Source organism: Hirundo rustica, chromosome 17, assembly GCF_015227805.2.
Source record: "Hirundo rustica isolate bHirRus1 chromosome 17, bHirRus1.pri.v3, whole genome shotgun sequence".
Lineage (NCBI taxonomy): Eukaryota > Metazoa > Chordata > Aves > Passeriformes > Hirundinidae > Hirundo > Hirundo rustica.
Genome location: NC_053466.1, coordinates 7,420,571 through 7,444,453, shown reverse-complemented (window position 1 = coordinate 7,444,453; position 23,883 = coordinate 7,420,571). Strand labels below are relative to the sequence as shown.

At 41.4% G+C, this 23,883-nt stretch overlaps 2 protein-coding genes across 6 annotated transcripts in view; one reads left to right on the top strand and one right to left on the bottom strand.

Moving 5' to 3' along the window:
• The window catches only part of TXNRD2 (thioredoxin reductase 2), a 31,171-nt gene extending 30,194 nt beyond the window's left edge, over window positions 1-977 (bottom strand). Inside the window, exon 1 of the mRNA XM_040080497.2 lies at window positions 870-977. Within this exon, the coding sequence (XP_039936431.1) occupies window positions 870-942 (73 nt within the window). The 5' untranslated portion in view covers window positions 943-977. The remainder of the gene's footprint in view (window positions 1-869) is intronic.
• On the top strand, window positions 231-22,529 carry COMT (catechol-O-methyltransferase). 5 transcript variants are annotated; one of them, XM_040080502.2, is made up of 7 exons: window positions 231-352; window positions 1,138-1,263; window positions 4,421-4,475; window positions 15,277-15,559; window positions 17,234-17,427; window positions 18,653-18,784; window positions 21,259-22,529. In XM_040080502.2, exons 4-7 carry the CDS (start codon window positions 15,277-15,279, stop codon window positions 21,436-21,438), a joined length of 789 nt encoding a protein of 262 aa, XP_039936436.1. In that variant the 5' UTR covers window positions 231-352; window positions 1,138-1,263; window positions 4,421-4,475; the 3' UTR covers window positions 21,439-22,529. The 5 variants fall into 5 exon arrangements, with proteins under 5 accessions (XP_039936436.1, XP_039936435.1, XP_039936432.1 ...); XM_040080501.2 differs by lacking the exon at window positions 4,421-4,475; XM_040080498.2 differs by lacking the exons at window positions 231-352; window positions 4,421-4,475 and having other exon boundaries at window positions 1,032-1,263.
• The last annotated feature ends 1,354 nt before the right edge of the window (window positions 22,530-23,883 follow it).

The window sequence follows — 23,883 nt, the reverse complement described above, 5'->3', positions numbered from 1 at the left end:
GCTATCTACTCTGGTTTTGTGAATGAAATACAGAAAATAAAAAACTTCAAACGAGGTGAGGAAACAGATTAAATTTTCACACAATATCCCAAGAGGCTCGTAATTAATGCATCTGAGATCCAGTACAGGTCTCTGCCTCGGCATTACAGCAGCAAGTTTTACACAGATATTTTTCCGCGGGGTCACATTATCGGACTTAAAGCTTTATACGCCGTGTGTGCCTTGCCGTGTCGTGGGGTGGCGGTCAGAGCGAAGCTGGCCCCTGCTGCCACCTCGGCCTCGGCACGGACCGGCCTCGGCACAAACCAGCCCCGGCTCCCGGCGCGGCCTGAGGCGGCGGGAGCAGCCGCAGGTGAGCGATGACTCCTTCTCGAGAGGGCTCAGGGTCGCTGCTGCTTTCGGAGCCGTCACGGGCAGGGCGGGCACCGAGCCCACGCAGCATCCGAGCTCGGGCAGGGGGCCTTCCCCTGGCAGCGCCGAGCGGGCTGGGAGGGCCGCTACCCTTTGGCGCTAATTCCGCAGGAAAGGTTTGGCTGCCTCTGCGGCAGACAGAGCCCCACTTCGGAGCTCCCACCCCGCTGCACCGCCCCCTGAACGTGGGGCTCCCTCAGCGCCCAGGGTCCGAGGGACGGGCTCCGCAGGAGCACCAGGTGGGGAGGTGGCTGCCAAAGCCCTCACGGATGCAGGCGGCCGCCACCCGCCCCGCCTCGGGCTAGAGCGGAGAGGTCCCCACAGCAGCCGCTCGAGCCCGGCATCCGCGGGTGGCGGGAAAGATTCGGGACACCTCCGGGCACTTTGGGCGTCGGAAGGCGCGGGGAGCGGCGAAGGCGCGGCTGCTGCCGGGCCCGAGCCCCGCGGGTACCGCGTACCTGAGAGCGCTCGGAGCGTACGGCACAGCCCCGACACTGCCGGGGGACGCGGCCGCCGCCACAGCGCCGCCATGCTGTACGGCACAGGGCCCCACGCCCGGCAGGACCCCGCGGGGCGGCCGCGCAGCGCCTGAGCCGAGAGCCCTCACGGGGCTGGAGGAGGCGGGCACGGGCTCTGGTGCTGGTGAATCGCACACACCGGCATGGAATCCTTAGGGTTGGAAGGGACCTCTGGAGATCACCCAGTCCAAACCCCTGTACAATGCAGGGCCACCTGGAGCAAGAGGAATGGTGGTTTGGAAAGTCTCCAGAGAGGAAGATAGCACGACCTCCCTGGGCATCTGTTACAGCGCTCTGCCACCCTCGACATAAAGAAGTTATTCCTCGTGTTGAGGTAAAACCTCGTGTGTTTTAGTTTATGGCCATTGCTCCTCATCCTGTCATATCATTAATTAGAGATTCCCTTTCGCTCTTCCGTTCAGAGTAAACAGGCCCAGGTCTCACAGACTCTCCTCATAAGAGATGCTCCAGCCTCCTCATCTTCTTCATGGCCTCCACTGGACACTCTTCGATAACTCCTTTGTTTTGTTATAATGAGGAGCCCAGAACTGGACACAGTATTCCACTTCATGGCTCCTCAATTAAAATCAGTTAAAATTGCGTTAAAATTAGATATTTGGAAGAAAAAAAAAAAATATCCCACAGTTTGCTTGACTTGCTTCCTCCCAGATCCTGCTGTAGAAAGTTCAGAGAAGGCCTTTTGGTAAAGATAGGGATCATGATGACTGCCAAAACCTTCACTTGATACCCAACACCTGTCCTTTCCCCACTCTAGCAGGTGTGGCAATAGGAGCTGCCACAGCCCCTCAGGTGCAGGGCACTGGCTGACAGAAATCTCTGAGGAGGTTTGAACAAAGCCCCTTCCACGAGCTGTTGGAGGCAACTTGCGGTGCTGCTCCGTGTTCCTGTGGCTGTGATACATGCAGGATTGTGAGCAGGACTCGGGTCTGGAGAAGGGGGTTCCTCTGCTGGAATGCTAGAGCGGGGCCCAAGCAATGTGGGTCAGTGACCCCGACCTGCACCAACAGCTTTCACACGTGGGCTGGGCTGTGGTGGGACAGCATCTGTTCAGGACAACCTGTCAGAGTGCCTCCAATGCCTCAGCCTCCAGCAGCATTCCATCTCCCTGTGCCACATGCTGCTGACCTATCCTGAATGGGAGCTGCGAGAGTTAATAATGCCTGTGATGTGTTCTGACAGCCTGAGGTAAAAGGCCTCAAAGCTGACATTGATCAAAACAAATCAAGGGAACAAGTTTTCCTCGTTCAGAGCTGCTGGCTTGCCCTTTACTAAAGCTCAGTACTTGCCCTGCCCACTGCTGTAGGCAGTGGGTCATGCATGTTAAATACCACCACAGCCAAACCAGAGTCTGGGACAAGAGAATCAGATGATTTTCTACAGAAAAAAGGGTTTTAGGCAGTCGTGGTTCAGACTTAGGAGCAGGGGCCCCGCTCACAAGGGGGCAGCATCCAACCATTTTGTTTCAGAAAACATCAATCCTCTGGTTCACAGCTGAGGAGAAATGGCAGGAAATTAAAATATTCCAAAGAAGTATTTCCAAATGCTTCCAAAGAAAGGTTTATAGAATTTAAACTCCACCTACAGTGTAGTCTCATTATTTCTGTTCACCTCGTTAATGTTTGAAAATACATGAAATAGGAATTATCACTTTAGAAAGTGGATTGATGATTTTTCCCAGCATCATTGCTAATAACCCCCCCCAAATAAGAATACCAAATGTGAAACCCCTGTTTTCACTAGAAATACTGTAACCCACTGCAACAGCAGTAGGAAAAATGACTAGAGCCTACTGAGAGGCTGTCACTTTTGAATTAAAGAAACCTTTAGCATATTCAGATATGGTCTTTTATGCTTTTCAGGGTATGTGCATACAAAGTTGTTTCAGCTTTTCCTGTTAGCCACTATTCTGAGTTGAATCAGGCAGTGTTGAGCTTATGCTCTTCACACAGATTTAGTTCAGGTATGTAGGATCAAGGGTAAAATTAACTCTCCCCAAACACAAAACAAGTTTATGTGAGATGTCCCTGCAGCATTATGGTGTTCTTCTAATAAGGAAAGGCCTTAAATGTAGCAAAGCAAGGAGAAACTAAATTGAACCAAGTGAAAGGAAGGTAGGGGTCAGTTTCTTCTGTTGTGTCTGAAGTGAAAGGATGAGAGGAAATGACCTTAAAATGCTAAGGGAGGTTCAGGTTAGAAAATACAGGTGGTGCTGTGCCGTGTGACCGTGTGATGCTGGGGTGTCCCCAGCCCTGTGGCTGCACCCCACAGCTCAGGATAAAGCACAGTGCAGTTCCACAGGCTTTCCCATCAGGACTGACAGCTTCAGAAGAAAGTCCGAAGTCTGTGCTGTGCCATTCCACTTGTTCTTGCTCAGTTCGCACAGGCTTGATCCTCAGGAGTGATACAGACAAATAACAGCAACGAGGAGTGGCTTGTGCTGATGGTGACAGTGTCAGTAAGGGCAGCAGCCCCTGGCATTTCGTTCTGCCGGCACTGAGCCGGTGTGTCTGTGCTGCACTTCAAAACTCTTTCAGGGATGGGAGCCAGATACTGGTTATCAAACGTGGTTTCTACTGTGTCTTTGGCTCAGCTCACACGGCTTTCTACTCTTAATTCTTTTGTGATTAGCATTATGTTGATTAGATAATTAGTGATACACACTTTTATATATACATATATTATATATCTTAATTTTTGTTAGGAAAACAAGTATTAAGTCCTTTAGCAGCAAATACATTCTATTGTCAGGAATCATTTAGATAAATCCCCGTGTTTCTGCAGTGAAAGCATATACTTTAAAAACTGAGATTAAAAAAAACTTCCTCCAAGTTAGCTATCAGACTTAACATCATATTTCCACTGAATTTTGTCAGTTGTAGCGAGTCATATTTAAAGTCATAAATTAACTTATACACTAGTTGTGGTTTGGTGTATTTCCAGGGGGAAATGTTTATTCAATATACTTTAAACAGTGTGGTATTAAAAGGGTGAAGGAGACACCCTGTATCAGAAACGTACATAAATCCATTCAACAAAAAAAAGGTGCCTTTTAAGTCGTGAATTGGTTTTGTTAGCAGGCAAACTTTCTCCTTTTGTATTTATTGTAAAGACAGCTTGCAATTCTGTATCTTGTTTCCTTTTGTAGGAAATGCCTTTTATTACCTTTATCAATGGCTTACTTAAATTCTCCCTCATGAAGATGACCAGGACCAAATACTTCTTCTACCAAACCTTTTAGAAATTTTGACTTTTCAAGCACGTTTTCTTGTTTTTCCTGGTTTTCTGCCATAGTTTCCTTCATATCTTCCATTCCCAGATCAGCAGGCAGGGAGGGTGAGGGGAAGAAGAGAGGTCTCAGGTACATACTGTCTTTGGAAGTCATCACTTTGTGTCCTTTTTAGTGGGTGGGGTGGGAAATCGATTCTCTCAGAGGTTGCGTGTTGTGGTGTGACCTAATGAATAATTTACAGAAGCGTCAGTGAACTCTACTGGATCACTGGTTGAACCAAGCTGTCTCTGCATGAGGTAGGATCTTTTGGCTTCTCACCATCTCTATCTATTAAAGATAATTTAATAATTATTTTCAGAAATTTGTCTCAGAGTAGGACTCATTCAGAATTTAATCTATGCCTTTTTATTCCTTCCTTAACATAGATAGATCTTCTGTTCATAGTTTGTCCTGAACAAGTAATTGATTTAAAGTAAGGGAAAAAACCAGCATAAACAGATGAAGCTTCAAGTAACACAAGTTATTGTCTTCATTCAAATGCTTCAGCACATATTGCCAAAAAACGTGAGGGTAGAAAAGAGAAATGTGGTAGACTTAACTGCTTCAAAGTTTTTGTCAGGAGTTATAAAGTCTTTGGAAGCAGAAAGGTTTTTTCAATCTGCCTGATAGCCTTTTAAGAAGCACTGTAAATACTAAATAGTCCAACTGCTTGTATTATCTGTTCAAATTTAGAGACAACTTTGCTGGCCACCACCTTTCTTCTCTTTTAGATGTCTCCTGTTTTAGATATTGCCAGGCGGTTTCCTGATTCAGACATGAGTGGTGCGTGCTTCCTTTCCTCAAAATTCCTCTTGTGCGTGTTTCTCAGCAAGAAAGACTAATTTGACTGTGGAAAACAGCAAATTCCCATAAAAGAAAATCCCTCCTGCTATTCTGAAAATGCAAGCTCAAAAGAATTTTTTTCCACTCAGTGTTTCACATGATCTGTGGGGTTTATGATAATGTGCTAGCTCTCCTGTCTCCCTTTGTTTCAGCTTTTAAAAACCAGTCTTTGTCCAGGATTATTAGAAGAAGGGAATGCCATTTGTTGTTATGCCAGGCATGGATTTAGTGGAAAAAGCTCCAGCTCCGTGCTATGCACAGCAAGTGGGAATGGCCCTGCCACGCTGCATCGTGTGATTGCAGCTGGGAGCTCTGTCCCTGAGCAAGTCTGCTCAAGTTTGTGCAGCCAGATCACAGCTAAAGTGGCGACTGTCAGGGTGAGTCAGCCTGCACCAGCCAGTTATCCTGAGCTGCTGCTGTTCTTGGGATGTTGCTCCCAGGCTAATGTCTCCTGGTTCTACACCTTCCCATAGGTGTGCCCTGTGAATCCAGGACCCGACAGATATTCTGAAGTACCAAACCCATCTTCTAAGATCTTGGCCCTACATAAAAATTGTATTACTCCAATACATTTGTAGCTCTCCACAGTTCTCTAACCTGGATGTATTAATATCAGGGCAGATTTTTACTGTCTAGACAAGAATAAGTCATATGGATAAATTTATGCACTGTGGAGTTTGTAGCATTGTTAGTACATTAGTAAAAACTTGCAAAAATATCCATACTCATAAAGACTGTGTGTTGGGCTAACAGGTAAATTAGAGAGAGGCATAAACCAATGTCTATCAGGCTAGCAAAGGAACGTCTCTTGGTGAAGAAAATACCCCATAACATAGTACAAGATTTCAATTTTCTATTAACTTGGAAGCAATTTATGGAAATTATCACACAGTTTGGGTGGCTTAACCAACTGAACTTCCAGCTTTATGTAATTTGCAGTTGTTGCCATTCGCCATTTTTACTTATGTAATGAAATATGTAGACAACAGCAAGGGTTACTTGCAAGGGTAGCTTTTATCACACAAGTAAAGAGCTGTGGGCAGGCAGATGCAAGTTTGCTCCTCCCATGCTTCGAGCCTCAAGAGTATAATTCAGCTCCAAGTTAGAAGACTTTTAGAAGTGTTGTCATGGGATGTTGCTCAATCTGGGAAGTCTTGGCACTAAATTATGCTGCTGAGAAGAAGCTGGGCTGACACCACCCACAACTAGCTGTAGTTAACTGCAAGGACTTCTCCAAAGAGCAGCTGTACACTTACACAAGGTCAGTGCTTAGAGTAAGTTTTACTGTTTTAAACTCTTTTCTCCACAGCCCAGTAGTAAAAAAAAATTCTCTGCTAATTTAAATTGTGGGAGACATCAGGGATCGTGCAGACACAACCAGCTTTTGACCGGACAGGAAATTACTGTCAGTAAAGCTGGACTGCAGTATTGCTTACTTCAGTCTTTGTTGTGTTTGATGTCTTGATTATAAGAAAATATTTGTAGAGCTAAAGCTCTGTTATACGTGGAAGGGATAGCTCAAAGTTATTCTGTATTGACATTGGGGACTGTGCTGTATTGCAGGGTCTTAGTTATGTTTTGGTCTAGAGGTACAAGAAACACCTCAATCTTCACTCACCTATTTTTCCCCACAATTCTTTATTCAATTAATCTGCTTATTTTTATTTGGTTTTCTCTTGTCATGCTCTCAGGTGGCCCCTAATTCTTTCAAAGACCTCCCCTATCACTTGACAAGGCCTGAAGTTCTCAGAACTTCAGCTCCTGTTTCTGCCACACTCGGTACAAACACATTCCTTGAGTCTTTAAAAAGTTTCTAGGCTTGAGCTTCAAACATTTGCTGACTAGGTATGAGTTTTGCAGTGAGAATACAGGAGAGAACTATTTCCATGTTGTGTTTGGGTTTTTTGTTTTTCTTCTGGCTTTCTTTGATGGTGCAATTTAATTGCAGCTGGATTATATTGTTCCCACCTTGAATGAAACAGTATAGACAGACAAGGTTTGTTAGAATAAGCCTCTTATTTTATCTTAGGGCTGTTTGTAGCAGATGATTTTTCCAGCTTGAAGCCACAGAAATTCAAATGTGCTATTTATAATGTATTGATTGCAGCTCCTCCTGTAGTTGCTATTAAACCATTTGCTATACATACCTCGCCTGCCTCCAGCAGCACTCTATATTTAACCCACATGCCTAGGTTCCTACCAATTCTGCTCTGGCTGTAGCATGCCATGTCTGAGCTGAAAAAAAAACCTAAATCCCTTGGGCCAAATTCATTCCTGAAGTTGCTTGATTGAACACATTGCTTTTACACTGAGCACAGATTTGGCTCATACCTGACTTTGTCAGCATTCACTGTGCTGTAACTAAGTAACAAGAGCACTGTCGTTAGGGGACAGATGAATAGCTTTCTCTACGGTTATTAGAGCACCGAGCACCTTTAAGGAGCACAGAATCTGTGAAAGGAGGAGTTGGGGAAAAGGACACCGCTCCTTTTAGAGTCTGTGTAACAGAACTGATAAGCTATTCCTGTGATGTGATCGAAAGTGACTGAATACTGCAGGCTCTTGGACTCTTATTCTGTAAAATCCACAGGAGAGCAGCACAGGAAAAAGATCGGAGGGAACAGCTTCTGCTAGACTAAGAAAGGTACATATTTATATTTTCTTGTTTGTCAGGCTTGACATGATGTGTTATCTTCGATAATGTCACTATTTTAAACAGTGGTGCTTATAAAAGAAGTGGTGTTTTCCACATTCTGACTGGCACTCATTGTCAGGAAGCCAGTCCGTGGGCAGTAACAGCTTTCACAGAGAAAGAGTAGGACATATTTGTGTGTAATGCATTTGTACTGTATTGTAAATCTTGACAGCTGAAAGAAGTGAGATGAGATAACCCTGACTAAATTGAAAATTTAATTTATGGCTAAAAGTATGCTGGAATTTGGTATTCATTTGTATTCAAGAAGAAGCTGAATGCAAGTCAAACGTCAGTACAGTCACATTTGGCTGAATAGCTGCTATTATAAGTGTTTGCTGCAGATGGAGGTTTTATTTTATGGAGGTTTTCATTCTCAAGAGGGAGTTCTGCTACTGCAAAAAAATCTCTGAAGAAGAGACAGAAAGCGAGTACTTTTGCTTGCTAGCCCTGCTGGTGCTTATAGAGTATCCTTCTGATGACCATAATGGATATTTTTTACCTTCTGTCCTTTACAAACAAACTCATATTTGCCAGTACTGTCAATCACATCATACTGATGAACTCTGTGTGAACAACCTTAAATAACCTTTGTTTTTGCACTTCTGTTTACTCAGTCATGGACTTCTTCAACAAAGCCCTCAGGTTCAGAATCACATGCAATTTGCACAGCTTTGCAGTATTGAAATGCAAAAGAAAAACTTCCTGGTTTACAGCTTTAGTTTGCATTAATGAGAAAAGAGTTTGATCACATTAACACTGTAAACAACTTACTTGCCACCCAGGTTTAGCAATATTTCTCAGCAGTCTGGTACCCAGTTTACATCTGCCAGTCTCATGCTGTTGTCTTTCAGCATTCCTTCAGGATCACTGGAATTAAAAGTGACTGGGAATTTTTTTAAAAAACATAATTTTGGCAGCAGTCCTTGAAAACAGATCTTAATGTGTGAGGCCATTCTAGAGCTCTCTCAGAAAGCAATTTCTGGCCAGAGACCCTCTATGCCCACTCCAGGCACTTTTCTGGGGAGAGCTTTCACTCAGGATTTGAAACCAGTCCCTACCCCACTCTGTCTTAGGCTCCCTCTTCCCACACAGTGTTTCGTTACCTGCTGTGCTGTGGTGAATCCCACCTTGTCTGGCGTTTTAGAGTTGTTAATTTTCATAGAAATAAGTCATCATTTCAGCAGAGATTTCCTTCCTAATCCTTCAGATCCCTCAGTGGGTGTCCTCACTACCAAGTTTCAGCACTCCCCCCAGCCTGAAGAACAGCCTGTGGACAGCAGAAAGCTGTGCTGGGAGAGAGACAGATTTGCAGTAGATTAGCTGGTAGCCTTGGAAGCAGGGCAGGAGCATGCAGTGGGGATTTGGGACACAAAGGATTCAGCCCTGTGATATAAGGAAGAGACTGTGAAATAGGTCTGTCCTGAGGACAGTTAACTCTTTTGGTCTTTCCTCTTCCAGCCCTTTCTCCCTATCTTCACTTGGGGCAAAATCATTCAATAAGAGCTTGATTTTACCCTGTGGAGAGCATGAAAATCTCAGCTTAGAAAACTTTTCACAGACCAGCTCCTAGTGTGCTGTCAGGGCAGAGCACTTTCTGCTTTTGTCAGTCCACTGCCTCCCAGGTAGGATTTGTACAGTTCTGCTGAGCCACCCTAACCACTGGTACAAATAGTACAAACACATCTGGAGTGCTCCAGTAGGAACAAGGACTATCAGAAACAAACACTTCCTAGGGGTACCTGAAAGGGTCTTGTTCCTAAAAAGCTGCCTTTGCTTAAGGAAAGTGCATTTCTTATCCTTGAAGAATTCTCTCATCCCAGACTCTGGCTTTAATCACGCAGAGTGTTCACTAGGTCAGTCTGGATTAGATGGCTACAAATTCCTCTGGACCTGCTTGTTGGATGCAGATGAGGCCTCTCTGTGTGGCCAGTTCATTCTAAACACTGCACTTCTTTATGGGGCACATAACCATTATATAAACCTTCTGCTCTGGGTAATAGCACCCAATACCATCTAGAGAATGGCTACTGGGAAGGGAGCTTTAAGTGGGTAGCAATTATCCTAACTGAAATCTGTGTAGACAGAATGGATTTAAACACCCTTATGAAGCTTATTTTGATGGGGCTCCCAAGTAGGCAATAGGCACTTTTCTGTTCTTTTCCTTTCATTCAGTAAGAAGAAACTTGTATTTGTTTCCTTTCAACCTGAGAAGAGGGAAGGAGACAAAAGTCTATGGGGGCAGGAAACAATCATCAGAACATTGCTTTTATAGAAGAGAAAAAAATTTGTAGTCATGGCAGTAAAGCTAAATTATAGTAATTTGAAAAAAAAAAACCAGAGAGGAAAATCTAGATTTCAGACAAGAAATAGTGAAAAATTATAGAAAGTCTGTTCAGATTGTTTTCATGATGTCAGTGGAAAATCTGAATGTCAAGCTCCCAGACTAAGTTTCCATTGAAATACAAGCTATTCACATTTGGCAATATGATGATTATCCTTCACAGAACAGTTGCACTGACTTGAAAATACATAAACAGTAATGAAAGAATAGAAGGTAAAAAGATATTTTTTGACCTTTAAATGTACTAAATTATGAAGCTGTTGAATTGTGTTGCCCACAGCAACAGGATACAATATGTTTGGCAGAAGTTAGTTTAGACTTTCTGACCAAAATACTCCGCCTTTCTTGCTCTGGGAAAACATCAAGAAAAACAAAATGCCACAAAAGAGAGATTGCCCCATTCAAGACAGTGTAAGACTAAGAGTCAGAAACTCCAGTCCCAGCACGGCACAGATCTCCTCTGGCCCAGTGCAGGACATTGTTAAAATATGTGTAAAAATGTGCTGACTCTTCTGCATTGTTTTCACAATGCTCAATAAACAGCAAATCTACCCTTACTAGTGTGCAAATCCTCTGCATACTTCAGTGCATCAGTGTCTAAAGGCATAATGTCAGCAGAAGCTGAAAAAGGTTGAATGATATAAACTTATCAAGTGCTCCCCATTCACCAGGTTATGTGAGTTAATAAAGTCAAAATTAGATTCTAAAGCCTTTAGCACCAGAATGCTAAAGTACTGTCTGGATGCGTGGAGACTCGTGATGAACTCTTAAACAACCCACCAGTACTTGGCAGTTAGAGTAAATGCATGAAAAATTATAGCAAGTCTGGATGTACCATCTTTCCTCAAAGGGCTGAATTTCAGCTGGCTGAAAGCCCTTTAGGAAAGCATTTGAAGCACTGCTTGTGTCCACATTTTCCCAGCTGTTCATAAACTCAAGAATAATAATGTCACATAGGCATTTGCTGTGCAGACAAAACTTTGCCTTTCCTCAGGTGTTATTGATACATTCATAGCAGGGAATTTTCTGAAAAAGATGAATTCAGCTTTACAATGCCTTGAGAGTTTACACATGTGGCAGTAACTTTAACTCTTGTGGCAACACAGAGGAAGATAAGACAGCTCACCCAAGGCCAGATCAGAAAAACATTGCCAAAATGAGATTCACAGCTAAGTCCTCTGGCTCAGGGTCACAAAGCTTACTCTCATTCTAGTCCTGGAGAACAGCAGTTAAATTTATGTGCTGTCTTTGTACAAAAGTGTGGGGGTTTTGTGGTAATGTTTAGGACTTAATTTTCAGTACAAAGCAAAGCAATAGCAGTTTACACAAGCTAAAACTGTAATGAGAGGCTCTGTAATTCAGCTTTAGAAGGATTCACCTTGATTAGAAAAATGTTCTATCCAGCAGTTTTCCACCTCACAAATATTTCAATATCTGTCATTTCTTATTTTTGCATCTGTAGGAATTTACATCTTGTCAATTACTCATAATGTAGTGAACTAAGCTTCAGAATAGTTAAATAGTCAAATTTGATACTTCTTTAATCCACTGAGTGTGAATCTCACTAAGGTCTATGCTTTTGTTAAAACTTGGGCCATTTAAAGATGCTTACTTTCACATACTTTTTTTCCTTCTCAATAAACATCAGTTTTTAGCAGAAGGATGTTGGTTTGGAGTCAGAGAAGCAGTTGCAATCAGTAGTTTACATCACATTTCCATACACCTTCCTCTAACAGTGTTATGAAAACTTTGTATAGTTTTTATGAAACACAGAAAAAGATCTCAGTTCAATCTGGTACTTGGACTTACCTTAAAAATTGATGTTACCAATTGTTCTAATCCTTATTTTTTCATGTCAGGGAATTTTAAGAACTTTTTTTTTTTTTTTTTTTTTTTTTTTTTTTTTTTTTTTTTTTTTTTTTTTTAGCAGAGGTTGTAAAAATGTACGAGAAGGATTGATAATGTTGAAAGGTCCTTATTACTGAAAGATCCTTATCTTAACCTTTGGTGAAATAGCTGGAGTCAGCTGCATGAGAACAAAGAACAGGATGCATTGGTTTGGGCTCCATCACATGGGCATTTTTATGATTTTAGAAAAACTGAAGATCATATGATGGTAAGGGGTTACTGAATCCCCCGACTTAAATCTGTTGGCATAATAGCAGATGCTAGGTCTGAGCCAGTATCTTGATGTTTCTTTCATAGCCACTGGAATGATTTAGTTGTTTCATCTCCACAGGCAGGTAAGTTGGGGCAGCAGATTCCCACATTTTGTATCTGCTTCTCTCTTTGAAAATATCTTTTTAAATCTCTGTAAGCTAAAACAGAGGTACTATCATTCAAATACTGATTGATTTTGGTGTGCATCAGGGGAAAACTGCTGAGCTGCCTTGTCAAGTTATGATTTGGTCTTATGAAACCTGCCAAAATGAGTAAGATTAGATACATAAGAAAATACCTCAGTGCTTTAGAAAGACTCATCAGTAGTTTGACAGGTTTGGGCATGAAATTTTAATATGTTTTCTTTTAAACTCTGTCTTCTCAAAAAACAGATGTACTGATACGTGTTATTCATTCTTTCCCATGATGTTGTCCCTCCAGTTTTCTGTTTATTCCCTTGCTGAATTTTTCATTTGCCTACTATTTTCCACTTCAAATTTTAGCTTTCAAAGAGAAGGCCCCCCTTATTGTGGTGTTTCTAAAGCACAGAAGAGGTTGCAGTGCTAACCTGTGTATTTGGAACCTCAGTATAAGCATTAAATAATAAGAGTGGCTGCGTTGTAATAAGTGGTTATGGGAAACTTGACTGTATGCAAGTTCAGTTTTATTGCATACTTAATGAATCTCATGAATCCACATTAAAGCCAAAATTATTGTTGCATTTTCTAAAGCTGTCATAACACGACTGTCTCCTAGGTAGTGGTAGTTTTAAATTGGTTGAATTACACACTTAATTTTCATATCAGATATTTTCCTGCTAAGAATATGAAAGCAATTACCTATTTTGGTACAGATCTTTTTTCCTTCTGGGTGCATGACCCATCACCAATGCCTCTTGCTCTTGGCAGATTGCCTTTACAGTCTACTGCTGTCACTAAATTTATTTTCACACCTAAGAAGACAGAAATTAAGAGGGAAAAACTTTGAAAAAAACTGTGTTTAAAAAAAAAAAGAAAAAAAAAAGAAAATGAAAGAAAACCAAAATGTGTCTTCTCTGGAAAGTGGTTTTCAGGATAATTGCCTCCTGAAGGAGTTCTGCTAAGAACAACCCATACTGCCAGTATATGAAGGTGCTGGGGTGTTATACAGAAATATTAATAATAATAAAAAACCCCAGTAGTTGAAAAACATTCCTTGATACCTCAAACGTAAGTGAGCTCATCTAGGAATAGAAAAATCAGCATGTATTCTGTAGGTTGTTCCTCCCTGTGAGCAACCTGTGGGGAAGCAGGTGGGCTCTGCTCTTATGTACCATTCATGTGGGATTCAAGTGCAAAGATCTGAGGCAGATCTGTAAAAAGTGGATCCCTCTGAGTAATTGATTCAGACAATCAGTCTGGAAAAGTCTCAGCATTCCTGCAGGACAGGGAGCAGGGCTGAGTTAACCTACAGAGGCTGTCTCTCCCTGTTTTGAGAAATCTCATTAAATGATCTCATATCAATGCTAAGCAATAAAGGAGAAAAGCTGTTCCTAGTTCATCCTGCTGCTCCCATCCACTCCTGCTGTCTGACAGATCTTTGAAGGGCAGCCCCAAACATGCTGGCAGGATCTCATAGTGCTGAAACAACAGCCTGAGGCAAGGTCTGCTCAGAGAACACCAAAGTATCCACTGTAACCAGAGGATTATGTCTGGCAGTGGTCTGCAGTAATTCGGAATTCTTCAGTCCTAGAGGCAGCTGCACTGCCACCAGGTGAGTCACAGGTGTGCAGGAAGGTTACAGACCTGCTGGCCTCAGGTTTCTGAGCTCCATCCACTGCTTGGCGTTCAGAATAATTCTCTCCCACCTGAGTCAGTGATCCAAATGCATCAACAATGGCCACACAATCAACTAAGCCATGAAAGTCAAGTAAAGACCAGAAAAGTGAAGCTAGAGAGATATTTTATGTTAAAATAATGATCTTTTCACAGCCCTATTGAAGTTCTCAGTGGACAGATAATGTCAAACATTTTCATGCAGAAAAACTAAAGAGCTGAAGTCCCATCTGAAAGGTGCAGGACAATTGGGCCCGGTCAACAGAACTAGTACTGCACAGAGGGAAAGAAGAAAAATTGACATCCAGGCTTTCATGATCCTGTTGAAGTAATGAAGCAGGCTCATACTAGCTAGGAAAAAAATATTCAGAAGGTCCAAGAAGCAAGATTTTCATGTGCTAATGATGCTGGCAGGCTCTGAAAGGAGAAGTCTCAGGTCAGACTTTTCAAGGAAAGCGTTAAGGGTAACAGTTAACATTGGTGACTGCTTAAAAGCAAAAGAAATAGATTTTTGACAGCTCCAAACAAATCATACTTGCTCTGCAACTAAGATAAGAGGATGGGTGAACAAAATCAGCTGTACTGTAACTTGAGCCTATCTCCATGGAAACTCAGTCATCTTCTGAAGTCAAAATGTGTTCTGCATGATGATTCAGAATTTAAATAGTGGGATAGATTTGTGCCAAACCTCACTACAGAATGGAGGTCAGACCATCCATAAAAATTAGGATTTTTCTGGGACAATATTTAGGGAAACAAAAAAGAGAAGCAAGAACAAGTAGGAAGAGATTTGGAGGGATGTTGTTATCTCCCTCCCTTTGTCATTGGTCTTGGGTAACTTAGGCAAAATTTTTGAGGCTGTTGTAGCTCCTGTTGGAGCTAGAACAGATTTGATGCTGGAAGCTCGTGCAGTGGCATGCTCGGAGCCAGGACTGAGCAGCTGTGTGGGGGAAGGGACTAGAGCATTAAATAAAGCTACTTGTTGACCGCCTGTAAAATTGGCTTCTAAAGGAAGTGCTACAGAGCACCGTCCATTACCAAGTGACACAGAGCCTTTTACAGCTACTCTAGACGCAATCATAATTAAACTCTGCATTTTCCTGTTCAGAACGGTTGGTTGTGGGTTATTTAGCTCAATATTTACAAAAAGGATAGCCCTCTCCTGTGCCACCTTAACCTTGGGCTGTTTTTCTCTTTTCTTCCAGATGCTGGAGAGCTCTTCAGTCCCTTTGTTCATTGTCTTCATCCTGCTTTTCATTTTGCTGCTGGTTGTGTTGCTCATCAGGAAAAACGGCACTGCTGCCCTTATCTGGAATGAAATAATCCGGGAGAAAGTAACCAATTTCATCATGAATCAGAGCAAAGAACAGAGGATTTTAAATTTTGTGCTGGCGAATGCAGTCCGAGGAGACCCCTGTAGTGTGGTGGACACTATAGATAAATACTGCTCCCAGAAAGAGTGGGCCATGAATGTGGGTGATGAGAAAGGTAATTGCAGCAGGGGTCAGCATCTGAAAAGATCCTTCAGGACTAGCACAGTACAGGACATCTGATTGTATTCACACGGCAGCTTCCATCTGCTGCTGCTGCAAAAACGGCAACCCACAGAGCCCTGTGGTCAGCAGAGTAGCTCTGTGAACAGTGGTGCATTATACCCCACTTTATACAGAGGGTGCCTTTAAGGCATAATTCATTATGTTAAACACTTTCACATCCTTAACAAGACAGCAAATTGAAAAAAACAAACAAACAAACAAACAAAAAACAAAAAACCCCCAAATTATGTTTAACTATATGAATTTTGTGAATGCAAGCATAAATTAGACATTTTTGATGAAGGGAGAAATCCTATCTGTGTCATACAGTGTCAGACACTGTTGCTATTTAGTAAGTAAATCATCTTGTTCTTGTCTCCTAAAGAAAAATAAGGGAACAGAAACTTTTTCACAGCTGCAGGAAAGCAGAAATCTTTCCAAAAAACTATAATGGCAAAATGTTAATATGTTCCCTTATGAATTAGAAACAAAAGTACCTCTTGCTGGGAACTTTCTGGGGAAATTTGCTTAGTCTGGGATTAACATAGCTAATGAAATACAACTGTAAGCACTGTAATAAAAAAGCTCTTCTGACATGGGTACAGTTTTTGAAAGTAGCTCCTCAGCATACCTAGCTGGGGTGCTTAGGGCAGCAGAACAGTGGGTCAAGGCTGAGTAGGAATACTTAAAGCTCTAAATTTTGAACATTTGTGATTAAATTCTTAATAAATTCACTCTAGTTTTGCTCTGATGGCCTTTCCTCAGTAAAAGCCATCAAAGTTAGTGCATCTTTTTTCCCTGAGCTTTCAAGAGTGACTACATGACCTCAAGATGCCTCATCCTCATCATCATACTCCTAAACATCACTCAGAAGAATATCCCTGATGACCATGGCTTAGAGTAAAATCCCTTCCACTACTTTTTGAGTTTAGTTATTCAGTTTCTAGCCACAAAAATAAGAGGAAATTTCTCACAAATAAATCCTTTTCTTCATGAGGACTGAATACAGTACACTCACTTCTTTCTGGGAACATTTGCTGTTGTTAAAAATTGACTAATGTTTCCTATCCCACAAATTCATGCGGTGAAACCAAATATTTTGCAACTCTGTAAGTCGACTTTTCTTTTTTCCTTTAAAGATGAGTATAGAATAAGAAATTTTATGTCAGACTACAGCATGTAACATTAGCAACAAACATGAGCACCCAAAATCCAGGAGTTATATATTTCACAAACATGGCCAGTTTCTGCAGTAAGTTCTTGCAAAAAATTACTGCATTTCTCCCTTCTAACACTATAAATTAGTTAATTCAGGGAATTACGTAAATTATACTCAGGGAATATAAGTCAATTCAGGAAATTCCTTACTCAGAAATGTGTATATTGTGAAACTAAGATTTCTTTTAGTTGAAAGTTTGCACTTTGAAACTTAAAATGTCCACGCTTAACTTGATCACAAGCTGGTTTGCAAAGGATATAGTATGTAGTTTGACATAAATTCTTAATTTTTGAATGCCCTGAGCAACTGAGTACATGGATTTTTAAAAGTTTCACATTGCTACCTTGCTCTTCTGTCTATGAACCAGTTGCTTTTTGTCAAAAGGTAATCTTTTCCCATTTTAATCAGGTAAAATTCTAGACAAGACAGTGGAAGAGGCCAATCCATCAGTTGCCCTGGAGCTGGGAACGTACTGTGGCTACTCAGCAGTGAGGATTTCTCGGCTCCTGAAGGCAGGAGCTCGTCTGCTCACAGTGGAGTTCAACCCAGAATTTGCTGCTATAGCTAAACAGATGATTGAGTTTGCTGGAGTACAAGATAAGGTAAATACCATTTTGTCTGTAACAACTACAGCAAAACTGGTTAGATTTTCTTTTTTTTTTTTTCTTGTACCCATGGGCCTTACAAATTTAACCAGTTCTATGCTTAGTTACAGTGCCTGACCTCTTACAGCAGGACTTAACTACATTGCCTTCCAAAAGCCAGAATAATACTGGGCTTTTCAATATAAACTAAAAGGTTTAAATTGGTGTCAAGACTGACTAAAATGATCTGAACCACAGTCCAATTTGTTACAAAAGCTCACAGGAATCAGTTGTATTATGTGCAATGGACTTCACACGAGAAGTATTTACCCAAATCTAGCTGGTCACAGTACCCATACCTAAGTTCTGTGCAGTCAGAGGTGTCTTGACTCTCTATGGCTGGTTGAGATCCAGATGTTTCCAGTCTATATCCCCACCCAGGTTGGGGGATTCATGCCTAAGAAGTGCCTGTCTATTCAGCAGACAACTCACTTCAATGGAGCTGGAAACACTGGAGGAAGTAAGTCCCACCAAGTGACCTTCTAATGTGTTTCATAACTTCTTGAAGAGAACCTGAAGTACTAGTGACATCTAAAACCACATTTCCCCATCTGATTTAATCTCCTGATCAGCTATGAGTCATAAACCACACATTTCCTTACCACTTTCTTCCTCTTCTCACGGTATATGGTGCTTGCCTAACAAAAATCCATGCGCAGCAGCTGCTTTCAATTTAACAGCAGTTACTCCAATAAACCTGTGAGGAAGATGTAACAGCCTCTGTCCTGTCTCTTCCCTCTCCTGGCCATATCAATTTTACATACTGTAGCCTCCATCTTTATTCTAACCTTACCTGTTCTCTGCTTTTTTTGCTTCCCTTGGACTACAACACTCAACTGAGATGTAACTAAAAAAAAAGTAATTAAAAGCACTCTTTTCAACAGGAAATTTCCATGTTTCCAGTAAAAACGGACCTTATACAACAAAACAACAGGTCACTTATTATGTTGTTAATTTAAAAACCAACAAAATCCAAAACATCCAAATTCATATTTTGGAACATAACTGAGTTGGTTTGTCAAAAATAAAAAAGTACATTTGACCTGATCCTACCAAATAATTCAACTGACACAATATTGAGCTATAAACATGATCCCTGATGTCTGGCTACAATTTAAAATGAGCTGGGAGTAGGTGATTTTTCTTAATGGCTTGCTGTTCATCAAATGGATTTATATTTCAGGTAAAACTCCTAGAAGGCTCTTCAGAGGAAATTATCCCCCAGCTGAAAAAAAAATATGAAGTGGATACTCTGGATTTTGTCTTCCTGGACCACTGGAAAGACAGATACACACCAGACACCATCCTGCTTCAGGTCAGTTTGCACAATTCCAGTCCTAAAAGTAAAGTAGCAAATACCTTCATGTCGGTGAGGTCTCTATTCTTTATGAGGGACCTCATCTGCTGTAGTATGAAGACTAGCAGCCACAACAGCAGCCTTACAAGAAAAGAGGATTTGAAGGACAGGACCCTAAACTTTTGTTAAGGACAACTGCCAACACTACATAGCTCAGGATTCAGTGAGTACTGCTGAACCATTCTGTTTCCTGAACATACAGGTGTGCAGTAGAAATCCTACCTGGAGGAATGCATGGCCAGAGTCTCACACTCCCCAGGAGTGCCTGCACGGTCACCAACCAGAACACTTGACCCAAAGCCCATCCTGATCCTGGGAGCGGCTGACACTTGGGACATGCATATCCCAGCTCCGCCTCTCTAATTTCCTCAGTACTCCTTTTTTTGCCTGGTCTGTGGTGCCAGCAGAGCCTCTTGATGAAATACCACTTTCCATACATGTCATAACACAGCTACAGTAGCACAGACTAGGACTTGTCTTGGAGTCTTTACACTCCACCTAATTAATTGGCTGCAAAGAAACATTAGGAAGAGCGCAGACTGCCCCAGCCAGGCACTTCCTAGGGAATGCTGTCCAACTCTCCGTCCAGCCCCAAATGAGGAAAAATTATGCTTATTTCTTCCCAAGCTGCCTTAACCATTCCTGTGGGTATTACAGAATAAGTTGGCTGTAACAGCAGTAGGCAGTGGCAGAGGACTTCTGGATAGGAAGGTATTTTCAAGTGTTAAATAATTGAGATTGACAATATCTGTACCTATCAACACAGCACACACAGAAACTCTCCTAACTGATAAAATTTTTGACAACTGCCTGTTTTTGTGGAAATGCTGTTTTTCAATTATTTTCTTCACAAATAAATCCACTTTTTTTGAGCCTGCCTCTTAAATTGAGAACCTGCCAAATACTTCCTGACCCCTGCTTGAGGACTACAACACTGTTTTCTGACCCAGGCCCCCCGTGTTTTTTAGTTTTAAGCCCTGTCCTCCAGAAAGCTGCTTGAAAAGGAAATTTGTTTCAGGTTATGAACAGCTAGTATTGAATTTACACAGCAGTAGCTGAAGAAAATCTTCCCTCCCTACTGTTATTTTGTACTCTGAGAATGCTTTCTTTTAAACTGCCTGTGTAAGGATGACTGAGCTCTTTTCCACAGTGCATCCTTATCGGAACTTAGCCTTCACAACACAGCCAAAACAAACAGACGGTTTAGTTCCATGGTAGTGGTCCGTCTGATGCAACTGTGATACCAAGTTGCAAAAAACTCCCAAGAAATTAAGAGGAGAAAGACAAAGAAAAGATCCTCAGATTTTCTCAGATGTCACAAACTTTCTAAAATGTGTTTTTGGCAGGTATTGAAGTATGTATAGTGAATATGAAGTATGAATATATTCATATAAAATATGTATATATTGGAAGCGGTCCAGACAAAAAAGCCAGACACAACGAGCATCCGAAATCCTGATGACCAGTGGAAAATCCAGTTTGTTGTCTCTTGCAGGCTTCTGTAAGCTGTGCAATAGAAACAGACTGGAGGGTATTTGACGTGTCTCTAAAATCACTTCTACTGTGCTGACTGGTGTTCAGTCCCCAGAGGCAAGAGCAATAAGCTCAACGGCTTCTGCAGGACACTCATCAACAGAACAGCTCTCATAGACTGGGAGTGACCGAAAATACCCCGTGCTTTGGCTACAGCTACTGCCTGTAACCACAGGATAACAACCAAGCTGGTTTAGCCACAGACTTTGTTTTAAAACAGCTGGTAAGCCCAGATAAGCAACTTCTTCTGGACAAAAAAATACCAGTAAAAATTATGTTTTTAGGTATACCGAGGATAAGCATTGCACTTAAAGTGACTATTACAAGATAGTTATGTCATACAGAAATTTGTCAGAGGGTTCTTCATTGTGCAGAACACCTTGCTTCATGCCCAGATCCCAAACAAAATAGCAGGAAGTTGTTTAAGAAGAAAGGAAAAGAAGCGCAGAAAGTTTTTCATTCTTTTAGCAGTTTTGGAATCTGAGACTGGCCAAAGCAGTACATGCTACTCTCAGGTGACCTCAAGAGCTACAACTACAGTTTAGTGCCATATTAAAAAAGCTTTTAAACAAGAGGCAAAACAAAGCCACCTTAGTGATCATGTAGACACAGCTGGAAAAGCTGGAAACAAGCTGAGGAGCAAACCACACACCTCCACTTGATTTGCTATTTCAGAATCAGCATCTCTAATGTTCTACTAAGAAACAGAAAAAGTCAGCAAATGACCACAAAGGATCCGAGAGTTACTCAGCTTCTCTCATGCCTCTGACGCTCCAGACCTGTACCACAATGGGTTTTTGGATGCAGGCACTCAAGTACACCTGGTTAACATGAAAGTACATTGCATTCAAACCAATGTCTCCTAACAGCCACTATGAAGCCATTTCTCTTCTTTCTAGGAATGCAACTTGCTGAGGAAGGGCTCAATTCTTCTGGCTGACAATATAATTTTCCCAGGAGCTCCAGATTTCATTAATTATGTCCGCAAGAGCCCCCATTTCCAATGCACTAACTACCCATCTCATCTGGAATACATGCAAGTGGAAGATGCTATGGAGAAGGCTGTGTTTTTGGGATAAAGAGTCATTAATAATCAATTTTCCTTTGAAATTATGTAAATGCAACTGCAGAGGTTAATTTGTCAATGCTTTACATTTTTTTTTAAATTTTTGTTATTTTTTTTATTTTGGAGCCTGTAATTAAACAAGCAGTAGTGATATTTTTAGGCAAGGTAGAACCCAAAATATGGGGTAACTCAGGTCTGTGCCATTGTTCCCGTTAGCTTGGCAGACCCAAGGTGATACACATTGCCTTGCCTTGAGCAACACATCAAACAACAGAGTCTGTTATTTTGAGCTCAACTTGAACAACCACAGTTTGGGTTTAGGGTGAAGTGGACAAATATACTGAAACTTCTGAAGACTTGTGTCCCCAAGCTAAACTCATTAATCATTAGCAAGAGTGGAAAAAAAAAAATCCATGTTGCAAGAAAAGACCATTTCATGTGCCCTATTTTTGCTAAATTACTAGCATGCCTCTTGATGCAATGAAGGCTCCTATTGTGAGATCAGATACTTCTTTGCACATTTACTGCAAAAGTTAATCATCTCTATGTGAGAGAAAAGAACACATACTGAAAGAAGACAGACCCATGCAGTGATGAGGAAAAAAAAAAAAAGAATTTTGAAAACACAAACAAATAAAGCTACTAATCTGCCCATGCAGAGGCAGGGAAAACTGAAATAGTAAACAGATGAAAATAAACACAGTAACAGACAGGTAAAAGGAGCAGACTCTTTCCAAGAGAATACAAAACTACGTAATATTTGACCTTGAGAAAATGCTGTTTACCCCCTCATTATACTGTACATACATAGTACATCCTTTTTAGGGGCAGGGCAAGCTGCTTACTCTGAAGTGCTGGGTATGTTTAAGATGCTGTATAGAAATAAAGTTCTGAGAGAATGGGTTTTAGCAGGTGGGTCCTGCACACTCTGGTTAACCTCAGTGCTGTTACACCATGTGAATAGTGTGGGTTGTCATTAAGAAGATTCAAAACCAAAGTCTCTAACTCATCTGAATGATGCAGAAATCCAGTGGCATTTCCTAGCATGTGATTATATAAGGCAGCAATAGTGACATTTATAAATAAAAGAGATAAAACAACAGAGCAGAGGCATGACTTTCATTCTTTCCAATGAATTCTGTACTGCATGTGAGGCTTCCAGACTTGAAACAACCGCAGAAAGATACAACACTTGAAAATCAGAGTGAAAATCAAGGATAACCATTCTTGTCGTTCCCAGTATGAATTCTTTCAAGCCTGTTACAAGTTTCTTCCTTGCATTGCCCACCTTACTGCAGTGGTCCCTCCCCTGACCTGTGTGCTGCAGAAAATCCACCTCCATGACATGAGTAAGGAGCAGAGGATCACCAAAGAAAACCAGAACAGGCTAAGGTGACAGAGTCAGTTTAGAAATGGACCAAGCAAACCATGGTGACCTATCCAGCTTGTAAGTGTGCCTTTCACAGGGACAGGAGAAGGCAACACTATCAGAGTTGTCCTGACGAGTGAACTCTCTCATATCAAGAAAGACACAATATTTTCTGTACTGGGTTAGATTATGCAGAAGCAGCCTCAGTTGACTCTGTTGTGTTGCTCTGTGTAGAGACAACATTGAGTTCTAACACCTCCATCTTGTACTGTCAGTCAGTGATTTGTTCTGTAACACTGCTCAGGAGCACATCCTCTTGGTATTCAACTCAACTCCCAAGTATTGGACCAAAGTCCTTCAGGTGGCTGGAATCAATTTTTGCAAAACCTGCACAATGCAAAATAATCTTCAAGCACATTTACTGGAATATAGAAGTTTCTAGAGAAAACTGGAAAAATCTGGATACACACAATGGACCAGAAAATTTGTCGGTATATCTAAAATCATGACTCCAAAGAATTCTTGCTTGTGTTTAGCCCTAAACACCTTTGCACCTAACAGACACTCCTGTCACAGCAGGGAACATCACACAGGCTGAGGAGCAAACCAGTCTCAGAAGGATGAGGAAGAGTAAACAGGTATACTCTTCTGCACTATACAGGAGAGGATCAGAAAAATGCAACCCTACTGCTTGTTAATGGCCAAAATTACTGTTCAAGAGACCATCAAGAAGATTAGGGAAGGTAGGAACCTGTAGAGTGGATAGTTCAAACGGTGCAGTAGTGAACTATGTATTTGTAATACATGTGGCAAATGTAACAACCACCTTTTAGTATAAAAAGGTATTTTAATTCATTAGAAAGCATCACCTACATGGCAAATTGTAAAAATAAACACAATGTATGTACTATCAGAATATTTGTAGAATTCCATATGTAAGAAAAAATTTTCCACTTCAGTATTTTTGAAAGGCTGGTAATTATTGGTGGCAAGGGATGAAAAGAAAAAGCCTGACTCAGTTTGCATGACTGACAATTAGGAAAAAAGGCTTTTGGTCAGTTGAGCAAATATGATCTGGAGTCACTGACA

Bases quoted from the DNA above. Each gene is read 5' to 3' on its own strand.
- COMT (XM_040080498.2), top strand. From the start codon at position 1,132: ATGCAGGGCCACCTGGAGCAAGAGGAATGGTGGTTTGGAAAGTCTCCA. The intron at 1,264-15,276 runs GTAAAACCTCGT...CTTTTCTTCCAG, and splicing joins AAGTTATTCCTCGTGTTGAG to ATGCTGGAGAGCTCTTCAGT. The intron at 18,785-21,258 runs GTCAGTTTGCAC...TCTTCTTTCTAG, and splicing joins CAGACACCATCCTGCTTCAG to GAATGCAACTTGCTGAGGAA.